This window comes from Gekko japonicus, unplaced genomic scaffold (genome assembly GCF_001447785.1).
Source record: "Gekko japonicus isolate JY-2015 unplaced genomic scaffold, Gekko_japonicus_V1.1 scaffold954, whole genome shotgun sequence".
NCBI classification, from domain to species: domain Eukaryota; kingdom Metazoa; phylum Chordata; class Lepidosauria; order Squamata; family Gekkonidae; genus Gekko; species Gekko japonicus.
The window spans coordinates 582,491-599,506 of NW_015170304.1; the positions used below are offsets into that span (position 1 = coordinate 582,491).

General features: G+C 42.5%; 1 protein-coding gene across 3 annotated transcripts in view; it reads right to left on the minus strand.

Annotated features, from left to right (window-relative positions):
• Positions 1-17,016, minus strand: part of ATP11C (ATPase, class VI, type 11C) — a 118,982-nt gene that overhangs the window by 9,415 nt on the left and 92,551 nt on the right. Inside the window, exons 26-29 of one of the 3 annotated variants that reach the window (XM_015417977.1) lie at positions 16,545-16,610; positions 16,256-16,359; positions 14,771-14,924; positions 8,642-8,733 (exon numbers count right to left, since the gene is read on the minus strand). In XM_015417977.1, coding sequence (XP_015273463.1) covers positions 8,650-8,733; positions 14,771-14,924; positions 16,256-16,359; positions 16,545-16,610 — 408 coding nt within the window. In that variant the 3' untranslated portion in view covers positions 8,642-8,649. Of the gene's footprint in view, positions 1-5,719; positions 5,825-8,641; positions 8,734-14,770; positions 14,925-16,255; positions 16,360-16,544; positions 16,611-17,016 lie in introns of all 3 variants that reach the window. The other 2 variants (XM_015417976.1, XM_015417978.1) reach the window with 2 other exon arrangements.

Genomic DNA, 17,016 nt, shown 5'->3' on the forward strand with positions numbered 1-17,016 from the left:
ATTCTAGAGTGCAGTCATTATGGGAAGACTTTGCTGATCAAGTAGGCCAATCCCTTATTAAATACCCAAATGCGATGGTTATACTATCAGGAGATTTTAACGCGCGAATAGGAGGCAATGATGAGGTTCTACTCCCGAAGGTGTTGGGATCATCTGACTTAATACTGCCACCCCCCTGGTTCTCTAGAAATTCCAGAGACCATAAAATCAATCCAGCCGGTAGCTACTTGGTGTCACTAGCAGTCATGCTGAACCTTGTTTTCTTGAATGGTACTGTCAACTCGAAGTGCTCGGGCTGCTTTACCTGTTTTACCTCTAATGGACTTAGTGTTGTAGACCATTTACTGGTGTCCCCAAGTATATACTCCTTAACCACCAAGGTGGAAGTAGGAGAATACCTCGGGGGAGATCATCTCCCTCTGACTTTTGAAATTACCCTTCAGCGGAGGGCCACTCCCATTTACACTACTTTGGAACCCCAAGAGCGAACCCTAGTCAAGAAACCTATTAAATGGTCTCAAGAGACTGAATCCCAAATATCTGAAATTCTTAATTGGGAAAACATCGAGACAAGTATGTCCCAATACTGCCTTTCAGGTGATATTGTAACAGGGTTGGAATGCTATGAAACATTGATGAGGAATTTATCATCTCTTTGTACAAGAGAGGGGGGGGGGGGGGGGGGGCATTGTATGTGACAAGGATGAACTGTTTTCCCTGTGACAGAGAGTAGCCGATGAGACTGGCCCAACAAAAGTTGTTAGTTGCACTTTAAACAGTGTTGGTCTCAACAAAACCAAGTGTCTGCTGGAGCGTTAAAGACTTCTCAGGTTTGCTGTGCCATCTCTCCTTATATATAATTGTGCCCTCGACCCCAGGGACTGTGGATGGGAGGAGAAACCTGAGTGGCGGGAGGGGGCCTCTGTACACGCCGACATGTCACATCTTGCTAGGGCTCATTGTATTGATTTTACAATGGACTTTGCTAGTAGTAGACTATAATGGAGAATTAATCTGGGGGTATCTGGGGCTCTGGGGGCTCTTTTTTGAGGTAGATGCACCAAATTTGCAGCATAGCTGCTGGTGCCTCTCCTCAAAAACCTCCCCAAGTTTCAAAAATATTGGACCAGGGGGTTTAATCTATGGGCCCCAGAAGGAGGTGCCTCCATCCTCCATTGTTTCCAGTGGAGGGGGAAATGCCTTAGTCTCAGCAGAAGCTAAATTCCCTGAACTGGCCTCTGAAATGTTGTGTGCCAGCACCCCCGAGTGCAGCTTAGAGGGAACTCTGGTGCTCAGTTGTTGTAAGTCGTGTGTGGGTCCTTACTGGGGAGGAAAGCATTGTATAAATATCAATGTACAATTGGCAGGGTCAACTCACCGCTAGCTTCCAAACCAACAAGGGTGTGAAACAAGGCTGCTTGCTTGCTCCGTCCTTATTTAATCTATTTATCAACGATATGATTCCATTTGTGAAATCGCAGGCTAGACATCCCCCTTTTCTCGCAAACACACCAATCTCAATCCTTCTTTACGCTGACGATGCCATACTTCTCTCTAAGACAGAACTAGGTCTAAAATCAGTAATTAATGCATTCATTACATATTGTAATAAAGAGGACCTTAAAGTTAACTACTCCAAGTCAAAGATCCTTAGGTTCTCTAGAACCTTTCATAATGGACCTAAGGTGATAAGCGCACTGGGCGGGACCTTGGAGAGAGTCCCCTCCTTCAACTACCTGGGTATCATTTTTAATTACAACTTATCATGGAAACCACATATTCAGGCGGCCCTCAAAGCGGCAAATATCACAACTAAGGCGATTAAAAAATTCTTTTATTCCAAGGGTGCTAAACATATACCAGCTGCCATTAAGATCTTCAATGCGAAGGTTGCCCCGCAGATCCTTTATGGGTGCGCGGTGTGGATTGAAGGTGTATCTGACATCCTTGACTCACCCCTACACACTTTTCTGAGGGAAATTGCGGCAGTCCCGAGATGTGTAGCGGGAACAGCACTTAGGGTTGAATTTGCCCAACCATCAATGGAAAAGAGAGCCTGGCTTGCAGCTTTCAAACTGTTTGTGAAGAAGGGTGCCCAGGGTGGTAGCACAAATAAAGTGGGTTTCTCACATTTAATCCCCTGCGACACCTACAAGAGCAGTCGCTCAAAACTAATTACACAGAAATTAACAACCTTGGGGATTGATATAACAGCTTCATTGTTAAATGAGCCGCTCAGAGAAATTAAATCCAAACTAAAGGATCTTGACTTCAGCAGTACCGTCCAAAGAGCTCGACGTACTTGCTCTGGTCTATCCTTGGGTCTTGCCCCCCCTGAGGCTATTCCATCATATTGCTACACTTTAAAGATTCCAAGACAACGCAGAGCATTCACCTTGGCGAGACTCAACTCCTTCCCCTCTAAGGTGCTCTCTGGTCGTTTCTTGGGACTTCCGTTTTCGGAACGTGTCTGCGATTGTGGACAAGAGATGATAGAAACTATGGATCATATAATGCTTTTCTGTCCTAAGTGGAATAAGGAAAGAGAGAGATACATCATTCCCGTTATGAGAAAAGAAAAGCTTCCTCTCCTTCCTTGGGTAGTTTCAGTGCTTTTGTCTGATAACTTCCTTGACAATCAAACCACGGCTATAGTGGCTTCCTTTCTAGCTGCGGTGATTAAGAAAACAGATCTCCCTGAGTTTGATTAGTTTATTGCTGATAACTGTTGACCTATATACAAATTTGATAATTTTAAGTGTGTGCTGGTTTTTGTTGTTGTTGTTGTTGTTGTTTTGGTGTTTTTTTATTCTGTACAGTTGCTATGGCTTTCTTGCTAATGCAATAAATATTATTATTATTATTATTATTATATTTTGCAACTGGGCTAAAATACTACATAAAGCTCCAAAAGCCAGAACAGTTAATGGTGGAAGTACCTCCTCCTTCTTTGAACTGGGAAGAGGAGACAGGGTTGCCCACTCTCAACGCTATTGTTTAATACAGTGATTGAAATTTTAGCAGTAACAGCACGTCAGCATTATGGAATTATGGGTATTAATTTCCAGCAAAATACTACTAAACTGCTGATGTATGCGGATGACGTTGTCTTCACAATATGGGACCCTATGAGCTCAGGGAAGTGTTTAAATAAATTCATACTGCATTTTGGAGCAATTTCTAGTTATAAAATTAGCAACACCAAGTCAGTGTTGATGGAGCAGGATTAACAGAAGTGGACAAAAGTATAATAAAGTTATTAAATCATCATAGAAGACAGAGAAGATCAGCTGTTTGGGTTTTTTAATTTCTAGTAATCTGGATTGAATGATGGAGCAAAACTTGTGTTCAGTAATAAGAAAAAACAAAAACAACCTAAACACTGGGCAAAATATACACTAGATATATCTTAATATAACTTTTGTGACATATCCTTCTGGCCTATGTCTATTTCAGTATCTATTTCAGTATCTAATAAAATGGAGCCCAAAGTTCAACAAATAATTCTTGAGAGCCCCTTTTTTCTACGCAGATCATCTTCTATACCATTTTTTCTACGCAGATCATCTTCTATACCATTATCTTATACTTCAAAGCTACATGCCATACTTGGCACACCCACTCATCTATACTCAACAAATTTGGCTGCTTTCAAAACTTTGCCAGCAGTTTCCTTGCAGCAACCAAAAAGTTCTTTTGGAAGAGGGAGGTATTTCTGCATCTTTGTGTGTGCTTGCGTGTGTGCCCATGCCATACAAATACAAAATAATAAATTCTCAATTAAAACATTCCATACGATCTAACATAAAGTCCAAACCTTCCTAGCTGTACAGCTTCTTGGAATCCCAGGTGGTACCAAGAAAGCCAAATCCTCTTCTATGGTAGAAAATTTAAAGCACATTTAAATAATTGAAGAATTCATTCTACCCCATCCTGAACAGCAAGCACGGGTGACTGGCACAGTCTTCTCACCTTGAACATTTACACTGTCTGAGGTTCAATTTTTGTATCTTCCCAGCTCTTGGCAAGATACAAAAATTGAACCTCAGACAGGATCTCTTCACGTACATGGGACAAAATTTAACTGAGAATGGGGATGTGACTGGTTTGGCATTATTCTCTTTTCAGTACATTTAGTAATTAATACACATTTAGAATCAAACATGTAGGAAGGTGTGCATAATACAAAAAAGTACACCAGACGTGCATACACATGCACTATGTTGTACAATACTAAAAGGTAAATCACACAAAATTCCCAGTGCAGGAAGAGCTCATGTGTCTGACTGACAGGTAAGATGTGAAGGGGACATAATAAAGATACAGGGAGAACAGGGAGTGAAGTCATGTGCACTCCCCCCCCCCACCAATACACAGTACGTAATAGCTGAAATGTTCCAAATCAATCACCCAGATCAATGGATCTCTTCACGTACATGGGACAAAATTTAACTGAGAATGGGGATGTGACTGGTTTGGCATTATTCTCTTTTCAGTACATTTAGTAATTAATACACATTTAGAATCAAACATGTAGGAAGGTGTGCATAATACAAAAAAGTACACCAGACGTGCATACACATGCACTATGTTGTACAATACTAAAAGGTAAATCACACAAAATTTAGATTCCCTCATATTCACCCTGAATTTACATGTTTAATTCAGACAAAAGAGCATGCAATTGTAAGAAAACAAAAAATTGCTAACACCTTGCAGGTGCAATGCCAGAATACTTGGGACTAAATTGGTGCCAATTTCTGAACTCCTCCACTTCTGTAGACCAATTCAGCTCAGATTTCAGCTCAGATTTATTAATGGAAACCCCTCATCTCTCTTACACAGCTGGAAATACCCAGCACAATTTAACTCACCATGAGCATTTTATGGAAATGTGTTGAATTCAAGAACTTCAACAAACAAAACACCCTCAATTTTGGGGAAAGAAACCTGTAGTTATTTCAGAGAACTTAGACTATTTTAGAAAGAACCCAGCTTCCCTGCATCTAGGGGAGAGAGAAGCTGTAGACTTGGAGGGGCAGGGAAATCTGTGCCATAGGAAACAAGAATTTCTGATGGCAGTTAACTATGCATGAAAAAGAAGCCCTTTTCATTTCCGAACCTTCAGCAGAAGACTCCAAATGCATTTTTAAAACTTCTGCTAAATGGTTATAAAGCTTTTATTTCAAATAAAAACTTTAAGAACGTTAAGAGAAGCCATGTTGGATCAGGCCAGTGGCCCATCCAGTCCAGCATTTTGGGTCACACAGGGGCCAAACGCAGGTGCCATCAGGAGGTCCACCAGCAGGGCCAGTGATTGGTTTGGCATTTGATTTTCTAGGAAACCAAACCTGGCCAAAAGTGCAGATGAAAGGGGGCAGGGGAACCCCACACTTCTGGACATATTAGCTTGGATCCTATGGTGCCATCCCACTGGTGCAGCTGTAGCACCTCCAATGGAAGAGCTGCAGACTCCCAATCCACCCCCCCCCCCAAGTTCCTTCAGGCAACAAAGGAAGATGACTTATCTGATCTTACTGCTTAGAAACCAAGCAAATGCTTTTATCAAACAGCCCCAATTTAGAAGTATAGCAGACATTGTACCTGTTTTCTTTAAGATACCAACAACTGAGATTACAAAACCCTGATTTTAATTGATTTCAGGAATCCCTTGGTTAACCTGTGCCTTCCAAGGCCCTAATTGTTGACAACAGGATACCTGTTACAATACATTAGATTCATCTGAGAACGTTCTTAAAAGGAGAGGTCTGACCGATGGTCTGGCTGGCACCGAATGGGATGCAATCGTACAGCTCACTCTTTTCTGGAAACAGTCAGGCAAACATACTATAAAGCATGTAAAATGCATTTATCTATGCTATGATGTAACAATGCAACAAATTAACTCCTTAACACAGATAAACAGCATTAAAAAAGTATACAAGAGCAGACAAATATTTCAAGCGGTTTAAAATTACCAACCTGTTAGCTAAGTCAAACCGAATGTTTGTACTCTATTTGCATAGTTTCATCTACCTCTGGCAGAAAGCTCTGCCCACTTTACATTCTATGCTACAATTGTGAGTTTAGAAGGATGGAGCTTGAAATAAGAAACACACAGCCAGCTAAAAATCAATGCCCTTTCTCAGGAACACTCTTGATAGCATATCACAGAACACTGAAAAACAGAGTGAATGCAAGAACCTGTGTAAGACCACACAGAGGGATCCAAGATTTTACCAAGGAAAAAAGATAGTCTGCTTTAAAATCAAATTACTGGGAACAAGAACCGGTCTGTTGAGAAACTTGCTTTAGAGGATGGCCAATTTTTCTCCCTCTGTAGAAGTTAACGTATACTAACCTGACTCCTTCCTCTCCCATCAGAGACCTTGTGGTTCAATTCTGGGGCCTTATGCAGTCACTACCTGCCCCTGAACCTTAGAGCCTACAAGCACAAATAGGAACAGTGGAGTGCAATACTGATGCATGCAGCTGGTAGGCAGTATGTTGCCTTTGGATTGGCTGGAAATTTTAGGAGTAGGACTTCTCACATGGTTGAGAAAGCTGTCAGTCCTTCTGCTTGCTATGCAACTGACCTCAAGGGCCTGGAGTTGGAAGACATGCTTGCCAGCTCTGGATTTTGGGACAATCCCCCCCAACCCTATCTTAATGGAAACCTTGGTATTTGATGGGAAACTTTACTGGCTAGCAGATAGCTCATTCATTATTGTTTGTATCAACCAGCATCCAGAGTGAGGTACCACTTGTCCTGCAGATTGGCTGGTCAACATAGGGAAAGCAAACTCTCTCTGAAATTGTTTACATGACTAAGAAGCAACGGAGGAGTAATAAACTCAGTAACTTGTGCTGCTTACTGAGCTCACTTTGTGCTTGCTTTGAAATTATTATATTTTTAACTTGTGATACAGGTGTTCTCTCTCATACATAATCTTTTTTTTTAATTTCCAAAAACTTTAACTGATAACACCTACATGATGCTTTGTGACTGCATAGGAAAGGATCATTTTCGTGTCAAGTTGCTCCACTTGGTTATTACACTGAAGAAGGTAAGGCCTGTGTGTAACCATGATGAGGAGGAGCAATTTGGAAATCAACCCTGCAAAACCCCTGATCCCCCTTTTTCTCACTGAATGGACTCTCAGCTGCTCTTTCTTGGAGTACATTCAGTTCTCATCAGGTTACTTTTAAAGAGTCTCTTTTTCTTTTGGCTAATTTGCAAAGTCCTGTATTTTGCATATTTAAGGAGTCCTCCAAGTACATTGAAACTCCTACCTGGTGGACCTGGTTTTGTGGCAAGAGGATTTATTCTTCAATGTGATACATTTTGTTAATAGTATGGAAGTTGTCGTTATAATATTCATTGATTATATTGAAACCTAATGTTACTACAAATAATATGGAAACAACTGGCCTAATAAAACAGCCTGTCTGATTTTGTGTCTGTATGTGGGTATTTTTTTTGTGTGTGTGTGTATGTGCTTGAATGCCTGGAAGTCATGGCAGTCCTTACTGGGGGCTTGGATGTTTTTCAGAGAGGTGGCTTGATAGCCTGCCTCTGCATCCCGAGCTCTGGTACTCCTTGGAGGTCTCCTTTCCAATTACTTGCCGGGTTCAGCCCCGCCTAGCTTCTGAGATCTGATGAGATTGGGTTTGCCTGAACTATCCAGGTCAGAGCAGCCTGGCTGATTTTTGAATTGTAGTTTCAATTGCACTGCTTGTCATCAAACATTTTAGGATACTTGTGATGTACAAGTATTAAAAATAAGCAAACACTACAGAAGATCATTTTATTGTAAACTCTGTGGTTGATCATTACTCAAGATAGTTTTGTTGTTGTTTTGGTGTTGTGAAGCACTGCGCTGAAAAGGCAAGTATAATAAGACACTGATGCTTCACATCAATTCAGAACAGCATTAAGTCTTCTGATCCACAGCTCACAATCACCAGGGAGGGCAGAATCCCTATGCTATACTTGAATGTATGCTGCCACTTAACTTGTCTTCCTTTTGGGTAAATACAGTACACTAAAAGAAATTCCCACCAAAGTTGTGCTAATCAGCAAGCCAAGGAGGTAATGTTCTATCTCAGTCTGCTCTCTGCTGTGTTAGCTTGCAAGAATATATATATATGTTTTAATGTAACTCCTGTACCCCCTGTTCCCCACATTCCTTTTAGCACCTCAGGACACTACCACCTCATTTGGGGCTGCATCAATCCCGACTACTTGAACCAGCTCCATTGAAAGCCATAGGATATGAGAAAATGTGAGTGGGACTGATATGGTGCATGATTCACAATGGCTCACAAGTCAACACTGGGTGCTGTAGTCATTGAGCAGCATCGGAAACACACGTGTGACTGAGCTTCACAGCATGCCCGGTTATGAAGGAGCAGGCGACACAGAGTGAATTGGACTGCCTTCAACAACGAAGTGGAACAAAACAGAAAAGGAAAGCAATTAAAGGTTCTTTGAAATATTGTGAATTTATCAGCAGGGTTTTTCATCCCCCCCCCCTTTTTTCCATGACAGAGATAGACACACATCATCAAAGGTTATGTACATCAAGAGAAAGGAAAAGCAGCTCAGCAACGAACATTATTTTTAAAGAGAAGAAATCACCTTATTGTTCATTCAGAGAAGCTGTGATTGCTGGAGGTTTGAGAGAGCATGAAGACAGTAGAAGTTCCTGAGGATGGGAGGCGCCTTGTTACCTGGTTCACAATAACACAAAAGAAAAAGGGAAATTGCACACACAGAAAAGAGGAAGGAAGAAAAGCAGAGAGAGAGAAAATACAGCTGAGCTTTTCCATTCCAAACCATCCTTCAAACAGAAATGCTGATAAGGAAAAGCGGAGAGGAAAGGCGATGGTAGGAGAGGATACCAAGTGCACTGAGAAACAGGAGCAGAATTGTACAGATAGCAAAGCATTGATGAAGCAGCACCAATTCTGGATCATTTTGCCCTGAAGTTAAAAAGCCTCAAAATGAGTTTATCCAAAGTGGCCGGGGGGGGGGGGGGGGAAAAATATTTCAAAAATTCAAGGCTCACAAAGTACTTCTCTGCACAGAAATAAAACTTCTGGCATCTTTCTGGGGGGGACAGGGGACTAAAACCACTCTGCTGGGTCAAACTAAGGACCCCTGTAGCCCGGCATCCTGCTTCCAGCAAGTGCCTTCAGGACACCCACAAAATCAGCTTATTTTTCCCCAGTGGTATGGTGCTGGACCTGCAGGCTTCATTTGGCTAATATAGCCAACAGCTCTTGAGAGGCTCCTCTCCCCTTCCCTTTTTACAATCAGATAAGCCTTTATCATATTTGGTGGCAGTAAATTCCACAAGCCAGTGCATGATGTACAAAGGAAGCTTCTTTCTATCTATGTACAATAACCAAATGTGGCCCCACTCTGCAGACTGATATATACAGCCAGCCACTTTGTTTCCAAACTTTTCCCTAATTAAAATTTCATAATCAAACTTTCACCACTGCCCCAAATGTACCAGCTGTTGTTTCTCTTGAAAAGGCTGGGTATCAATCTCCTTCCATTTTGAAGTGCTTCAAGTTCCCCTAGAAGGTGTACACAAAATTTATGGAATTTGGAGGAAAAGGGCTGCTGTGGAGGCACTGGTTTGGATTCAGCAATGCACAAGCAAGAACATAAATGAATTTAGGACACTTTTTCCTGTGCAAGATCCCTAGTGCCCAGAAACTGGTTGCACAAGGTTTCACTCAAGTGCTTGTACAAGTTTGATTGAGCGCAAGCGGCTACCTCAGCTTTTTCTTGTGTTCCTGCTTGTGCAAGAGCTCCAGTGCAAGTGAAAATTTCATGCTGAATTCAACCCGTTTTGTTCATACCATGGTCCAGGGGTTCCCCCATGTGGTGCCCACAGGCTCCATGGTGTCTGCTGATGCAGAAAGGTGTTTTTAGAAGGCTGGAGGAATCAGGTGAGGCTTTTGCCCAGCAAACCTTCTGCTTGGCTATTGGACATCTGATCGCCTATGAAGATTTTTCAAAACTTTTCAAAGCAGCGGCCAAAACATCACAAGGACCCTCCACTGTGTGACTGAAGGTAAGCCAGGGCAGCCATTTTGTGTCTGGCTCCACCTCCTGCAGCTGCCATTTTGTGGCTGTACCCACCATGCTGTGTCAGAATGCCAAAGGTGCCCGCAGGCTCAAAAGGTTTGGAGATCCCCATCATGGTCTCGTCTCTCCAAGGTCAGGGAAACCATTTCTACAGTACCACAGACCTGCTATGCCCCAGGGAAAAGATGAGCAACTTGCTGTTTATCTAACCTAGTCCTATGGCACAGTCTCACCAATTGCTGATTGGCAATGTTTGGGTTTAAGTGAACAGGAAGCTGCTTATGCAGCCCTACGCCTGGATGACAGCATCCTGCCTACAGTGTATTTTTCCAGTGCCTGCCTCTTGCTATATTCAACTATGAGCTATCACGAGCCTTCTTCCCATATTGTTCAGCTGCCTCATAAGCCCTGCTGTCTGTGCCCCGCCTTCAGAGGCAGGCTGCAAACAGCGACAGGGCTTGTTCAGTCGGGGCACCTTTCTTATGGAATGCCCTTCCTTTGAACTTGCCTTGCAATATCATTGCTTTCTTTTAGGCTCCAACCTGTTCACCCAGGATTTTCATTAACAGGTTAAATTTTTAACACTATGTTAGCCTGGAAACTGTTATTTTATGCTGCCTGCGGTCTGTTTTCATGATCTATGTTGTTATGCTGGGCTGTGTCTCTTTTAATGCTGGGTTTTAATTAATATCTTTCAACATTTTGTTTTTATTTTTTTATTTCATAAGCCACCTCAGGGAGTTTCCTGGAAAGGTAGCATAAAAGGGTTCAAACAGACCAATTTCTGTCCAACACCTCCCCCCCCACCCCCGGCAATGACATGCAAGTGCTCTCAATATTATGTGGCCCCTGCAGAGCAATGAACATGTTTAGTCAGCATCAGGCTATTTTCCTCCCCTGTATCGGTGTACGTGTATGTGCCTGTGTGGAGATGCTCCTCTTTTAATTTTATGCTGAGAAAGAAACAACCACCTTGGCTGTGAGTGGTCTCAGTATCTATACTCTCCTATCATGTTTACTCCCTAAACAACAGGCCAACTCCTTACCCATCCTGACTGGAGTGGTCAAGATCATTCCTCAGTTTCTACTAGGGTTACCAATAGCCTAGAGGGAAAATATGTCCTGCCGCTTTAATAGTCTTCATGTGAGAAAATGGGCAGGTGAGGCTTTACAGGAGATGGAGGTAAATAATAACATCTGATTAATAGAGAAATACCGTCCCATGAAACCTCTATTAAAGGGGCCAGTCCTTTTTTTTCCCTTCTAGATTTTTGGCAGTCTTAATTTTCACAGGCTTCTCATCCTCAAATAAAATAGACAATTTCCCTCCTTTGATCTCTTCTCAGAATGTATTTTCACATTCATTTTTAGAAGGTAAAATCCCTATAACTACTCTTATTTATCATTTTCCACACTATCAATTTTTGTTTAACAAGGGGGGAGCACATGAGGAATGATAAGTAGTGATGGGGACCAACCTGGAAATCCTCCCCACCCTAAACCATACCTGTGTCCAGGATTAAGTTCTCAGGGGGGCTTTAGCTGGCTGGTTTATCCTCTTCTCTTTAACTGACACTCAGCTGCTCTCAATAGGCTGTGCCCCCAGAAGACAGGCAGTGTTCATTATGTAATTTTACCCCCTTCCCCCCACCATGGTTAACTTCCAAAGTAATCATTTTCTGCATGCCTCGGTAATCACTTGAATAGGAGTAGAGACCCTATCTTTCTGTTGGTGTCCCTGTGCAGCAGTTTTTGCTATCCATACAGGGGCCCAGCCAATATCTGATATAATAACAGTATATCAAGAATATCAGTTAGGGATGTGTTTTTTTTTTAATTAGATGATGGAGAGAGGGATCCTCAGAATGATAAAGCTAGTTCTGCAATGGTTTGGCCTCATATCTCTTAACCAGCAGTCTTTTTGTGCCACGTGACAAATGCTTTGGGAACAGAAAGCAGTTTGTGATGCAACATGGGTGGAGGGGGGAGATCTGTTTTTAAAAGGTTCACAAATCCCTTAAGGTATATCGTTGTTTTGGGGGCCTCTCTAAAGAAGCTCTTTGTAGCTCTGCCATAACTTTGGGATAGATGAAATCACAGTGCATTATCATTGTATCTAGATACTGAGAGTGTTTTTTCTGAGTGTTCAATGTGTTTTCTATGTATTATTTCACTGATCCTTACAGTAATCGTGCTTAGCAGTTTAGCAACATCATTTCTACAGCAAGGGGGTTGAGACCAAGACAGATCGTAACTTGCCTAAGGCCACCTAGCAAGTTCTTTGCAAAGGTGAGACGTGAACTTGCAACTTTCTGGCTCACACCTCAGTCTCTTAACTACTGGGCTGCATTATTATTATTTATTGCATGCAGGGCTATTTGGGGGCAGGAACGCACAGGAACGGAGTTCCGGCTGGCTCCCAAGTTGGCCACGCCCAGCAAGAACTCATTAGCATAATAGGCTACACCCAACAGCAGGAACTCATTAGGATTGGCTATATTAGGGGTGTGTGGCCTAACATGCAAAGGAGTTCCTACTACAAAAAAGCCCTGGGTTTTGACAACAAACAAGGTAAACAGAATAACAAGCAAAAGGTGGGTGAGGCTGGATAACCACACTTCTGGTAACATGGGGGTGCGGCCTAATGTGCTAATGAGCTGTGCTGTCAGGGGTGTGGCCTAATATGCTAATGAGCTTCTGCTGTTGGGTGTGGCCTATTATGCTAATGAGTTCCTGCTGGGCTTTTTCTACAAAAAGAGCCCTGATTGCATGTATATCCCCAACATCTTTTCCATCAGGGAACTCAATGTAGCATACCGGGTTGTGTGTGTGGGGGGGGTCCCAGGTGGTCACCCATTCAGGCACTGGCCAGGCCTGGACCTGATTAGCTTCAGCTAGCTGGCTGGAACTATACCCTGGGCCACTGATAGATTTCTTGGTGCCAAAAAAAAGCTTCCCCAAAGCAAAGAGCCAATCCCTGGCTTTCTTTCCTCCAACTCACTGGAGCAGGAGAACCCAGAAACAACTGATTTAATCGAAGAAGGATACTTGACTTGCAAGTTCCCAATATTCTGTTATTGGCCCCAGTACCCCATGGAAGCCATTTTGTAGTGGTGCCCATTCCCTGTTCTCAAATTCTAGAAGAATCCACAGGCTTAACAAGATTGGGAACCTCTGCCCTAGGCTCAAACCTAGCTTACAAGCAAAGCCAACCCATGTGTTACTTGACGTATCAACAACTGTCCATCAAGTGCCTATATGTTCCACAATTTATTCACTGAGCTCTATCTATCATACTATCTATCATACTATCAATGTACACTTGCATTTTTAAAGTTCAGATATTTAAAAATCCCTTAAATAAGTAATTTAAGCCTATCAAATCCCTGTTAGCACTGGGACTATCAAAATACAAATGAAGTAGATTCATGTTCACAAAATGGCTCATGGACCTTAGTGTCACTTAAAACACAAGCACTGCATGGAGGTCTGAAGCAGAGAGATCCGTGGGCAGTTTTGTGTGCCCCCTGCCACCTCCCCTTGCCTGTGTGAAAAGCCTGCTCTCTTCCCAGCCTTAATCATTATTTACGGTTACATATGTTTCAGCTTGAACCATGGTTAATGCTAACCAAGACTGCCTCTGGATCTGCAATCCAGCTTTTTACCCCGGTTATAATATGAACCCAGGTAAGCATCCGTACATACGCAATGCACTAAACCGTAATGTTGGAAAAGGCAACTTGTGCAATAGAGGGGAGGAGAAAGGGGGCACACACAAGCCCATGGCCTGCAACTGATTTTTAACCACACCATATAGATCTGGAATGGCACATTTCGACCAGCCTGTCATATTTTTTTTTACCATTAACTGAAAACAGACTTTTAGAAAAAGGAGCAAACAACAATCTGATCAGCTGTGGAAAATATCAACGGAACAAACTAGCAGAATCTTTTGGTTCTTGTTTATCCTTTAATCAGGGTCAGGTACTACAGAAATTAGCATCTCCCTCCCTCCCCATGTCTACGCAGCTGATGCACAACATGCATAGAGCTCTTTGCAAAATCTTCCCCTGCAATCCAGCCTTCACATGAATCCAGCTACTAGCTGGCTGGGATATGCAGCTTTCTCTTCAAGTCCATCCTCCATGTACATCTTTCAGAAACTAATTACCCTACCTACGCGACGGGGTGAATTCCTCAGAATATTTCAGCTGTGGATGTCAACCTGAGGCTTTACAAAACTTCCTTCCAGAAACTCCTTCCTGAACTCTCAATGATCTTGGTCCTGAGTCCATTCCCTGCAGGCTCACGACTTGACAGGCAAGATGGATGCAGCCATTATGAATTCTGCCACATATATTCAGTAGCCATTCTATGTTCCTGTGGCAAAAAATTATTCTTGCTGACCGTCTCTACAAAGAGAAGCTGGTGTCCACTGCTCAAGACTCATCAGTACTGACTATACTGCACTGCTAGCTATTCTGCAGCTTGGCTGATCTGGGCAGGACTTCTCAAAGTCTTTGCACAGCAAAGGAACACCATGATGAAACTGCAGAGATGCTCTTGCATCAATTCTACCTCAAAAAGGTGCCGGTCAAAAGCTTAGAAGAGAGGGATCCATTCCTCCATAAATGAAACCACAGAACCGCTATGCATTTTTCTTACCTGGCGGCTTTTTCTTTTCGTATTTCTAAAGATTACCATAATGATTTCTGGGAACAGGCTGACGAAGATCAAGAAAAATATTGCCAGCCAGACGGGCACTGAAGACAGCAGTTGGGCAAATACAAAATACATTCTTTGGTGCTTCAAGAAAGGCCTGGATAGAAAGTAACAGAAGACACATTATGCTTGGACAAAATATATCTTCTTTGACTTCATTTACTTACAACACTCCAATGTTTAGGTAGTTAATTACACAAGGGGCTCAAACTGGTTTCCAAGCTATCCCTCCCTATCTTAATTTCAAAACAACCCTACAAGGCAAGTACAGATGTGCAATATTTTTTTTAACCAGTATTGTTCAGTTTGGGTCTACTGGACCTGGAAAAACACACAACTGGATTTCCAAAAACAACAACAAAAAACTAGATCCCAATACCAGTACAATATTTGGATCCAGGATTTTTCAGAAATCCTGGATTTTTTGGGGGGTCCAATAGACCAGAGAAGAAAAATACAAGTTTTTTTTAAAAGCCAGCCCAATTCTGGGTTGGCTTGCCTTCTTCTGCAGCATGGTTTAAACCAATCCTGGCTGGGCTCACTTCTCCTGCAGTCTGATTTAAACTGGGCTGCAGGAGAAGCGAGCCCCAGGAGCTGCTGTAGCACCTGGAGTAATGTGCTCTGTGCGACACAGGAGATCCTGCCTGGGCTCACTTCTCCTGCAGTCTGATTTAAACTGGGCTGCAGGAGAAGCCAGCACAAAGCCCAGCCTGTGGGGTGCAATCTGTTTCCGGGGGCACAGCGGATCCTGGGGCTGTCTTCTTCTGCAGCCTGGTTTAACCCGAGCTGCATAAGTAGCCCGCTTCAAGCCGAGCCGGCAGGAACAGTCTGCCCCCCACCGGCACACCTGCTCCTCAGGCTGTCTTCTGCAGTCCCTTTAAACTTTAAAGAGACTGCAGTAGAAGCCCAGCAAACAGCTGGGAGACAGGAGCAATCTGCTCTGGGAATATATCCCGGATTTTTTCAGGATTTTTTTCACTTTTCCTGAGAAGACCCGGATTCATTTGGGATGCTGAAATCTAACAGTAAGGTGTTTTGGGGGCAGATTTTTGGCTTGGGTAAATCTGAGCACACACCCCTAAAGGCAATTTAGGCTGAAAGACTGGCCCAGAAGTCTCCCAATGAGCTTCATGGCTAAGCAGGAATTTCAGTCCTATCAATCCACTACATATACTAGCTCTGAAAAGCTTTAATCTTTATTCTAATATGCTGCTTTAAAAGGAGATTTAAAAACAACAACAATGGCCTTTCTTCACACAACAATGAGGTGGTACTTTCTGAAGACCAAAAAGCAAGCTTTCAATCTTTATTATCTTCAATAAAATACCTAAACAGAAATCTCGATAACATACAAGTACATATACATTTAGGATGTGATCCAGACAATGCCCCCCCCCACAGCCAGATACATTAAAATTAAAAACTTACCAAAGGATTCCTCCCCAGAAGAATGAGAAAAACACATAGAAGGCCAATGAACCCCAAATGACGAAGTGGTTTAGCCACGTCCAAAAACGAGTGTCTAATGCCAGCTAGAATAATTGAAAAACAAAACACAAATTGTAAAAAACAAATGAGCCAAATTAGTGTGAACAGGCTATAGATTAGAGTGGCCTAGTAACTCTAGCCACATTCCAAACTAACATCACCAAGATCAATAACTGAAACAATGAAATCAAAGATGGCTTCATTTAGAACAAAAGGAAAGAGTTCTAACCTTTAGGGTGACAGTGAACACGAGCACTGTGAAAATCATGGTTCCAAAACTCCAGTTTCCAGACATCTGAAAAACAGGGTCCGTTGAAACATTTATCTCATCAAGATTTTTATTGGGGCAGGAGGAGACGGCAAAAAAGGAAACTACAACAGTGGAATGGGATAATATTTAGCACTTGTTACAGTTACATATTTTGTCTTTTCATATGGGCATAGATTTAGTAATTTCACCAACACTTGCATAATATTACCTTTGGTGGCCTGGAATGCTTCCCTTTGATCCAGGGCAAGTACTACAACTTTTGAGTGTTCTCCTCCAAGCCAGATCAGAATCCAAGCCAAAGAAGAATTTCTGTCCTTCTTAACTCCCTCCCACCTCGTTGAAAGAGCTGACTGAGAGTTTCCCCCCCTCCCTCAAAAGTTATGTTGGGCTTGGATCCTAGACCTTTGCTCTGCAGGTGCTTCTTTCTAAG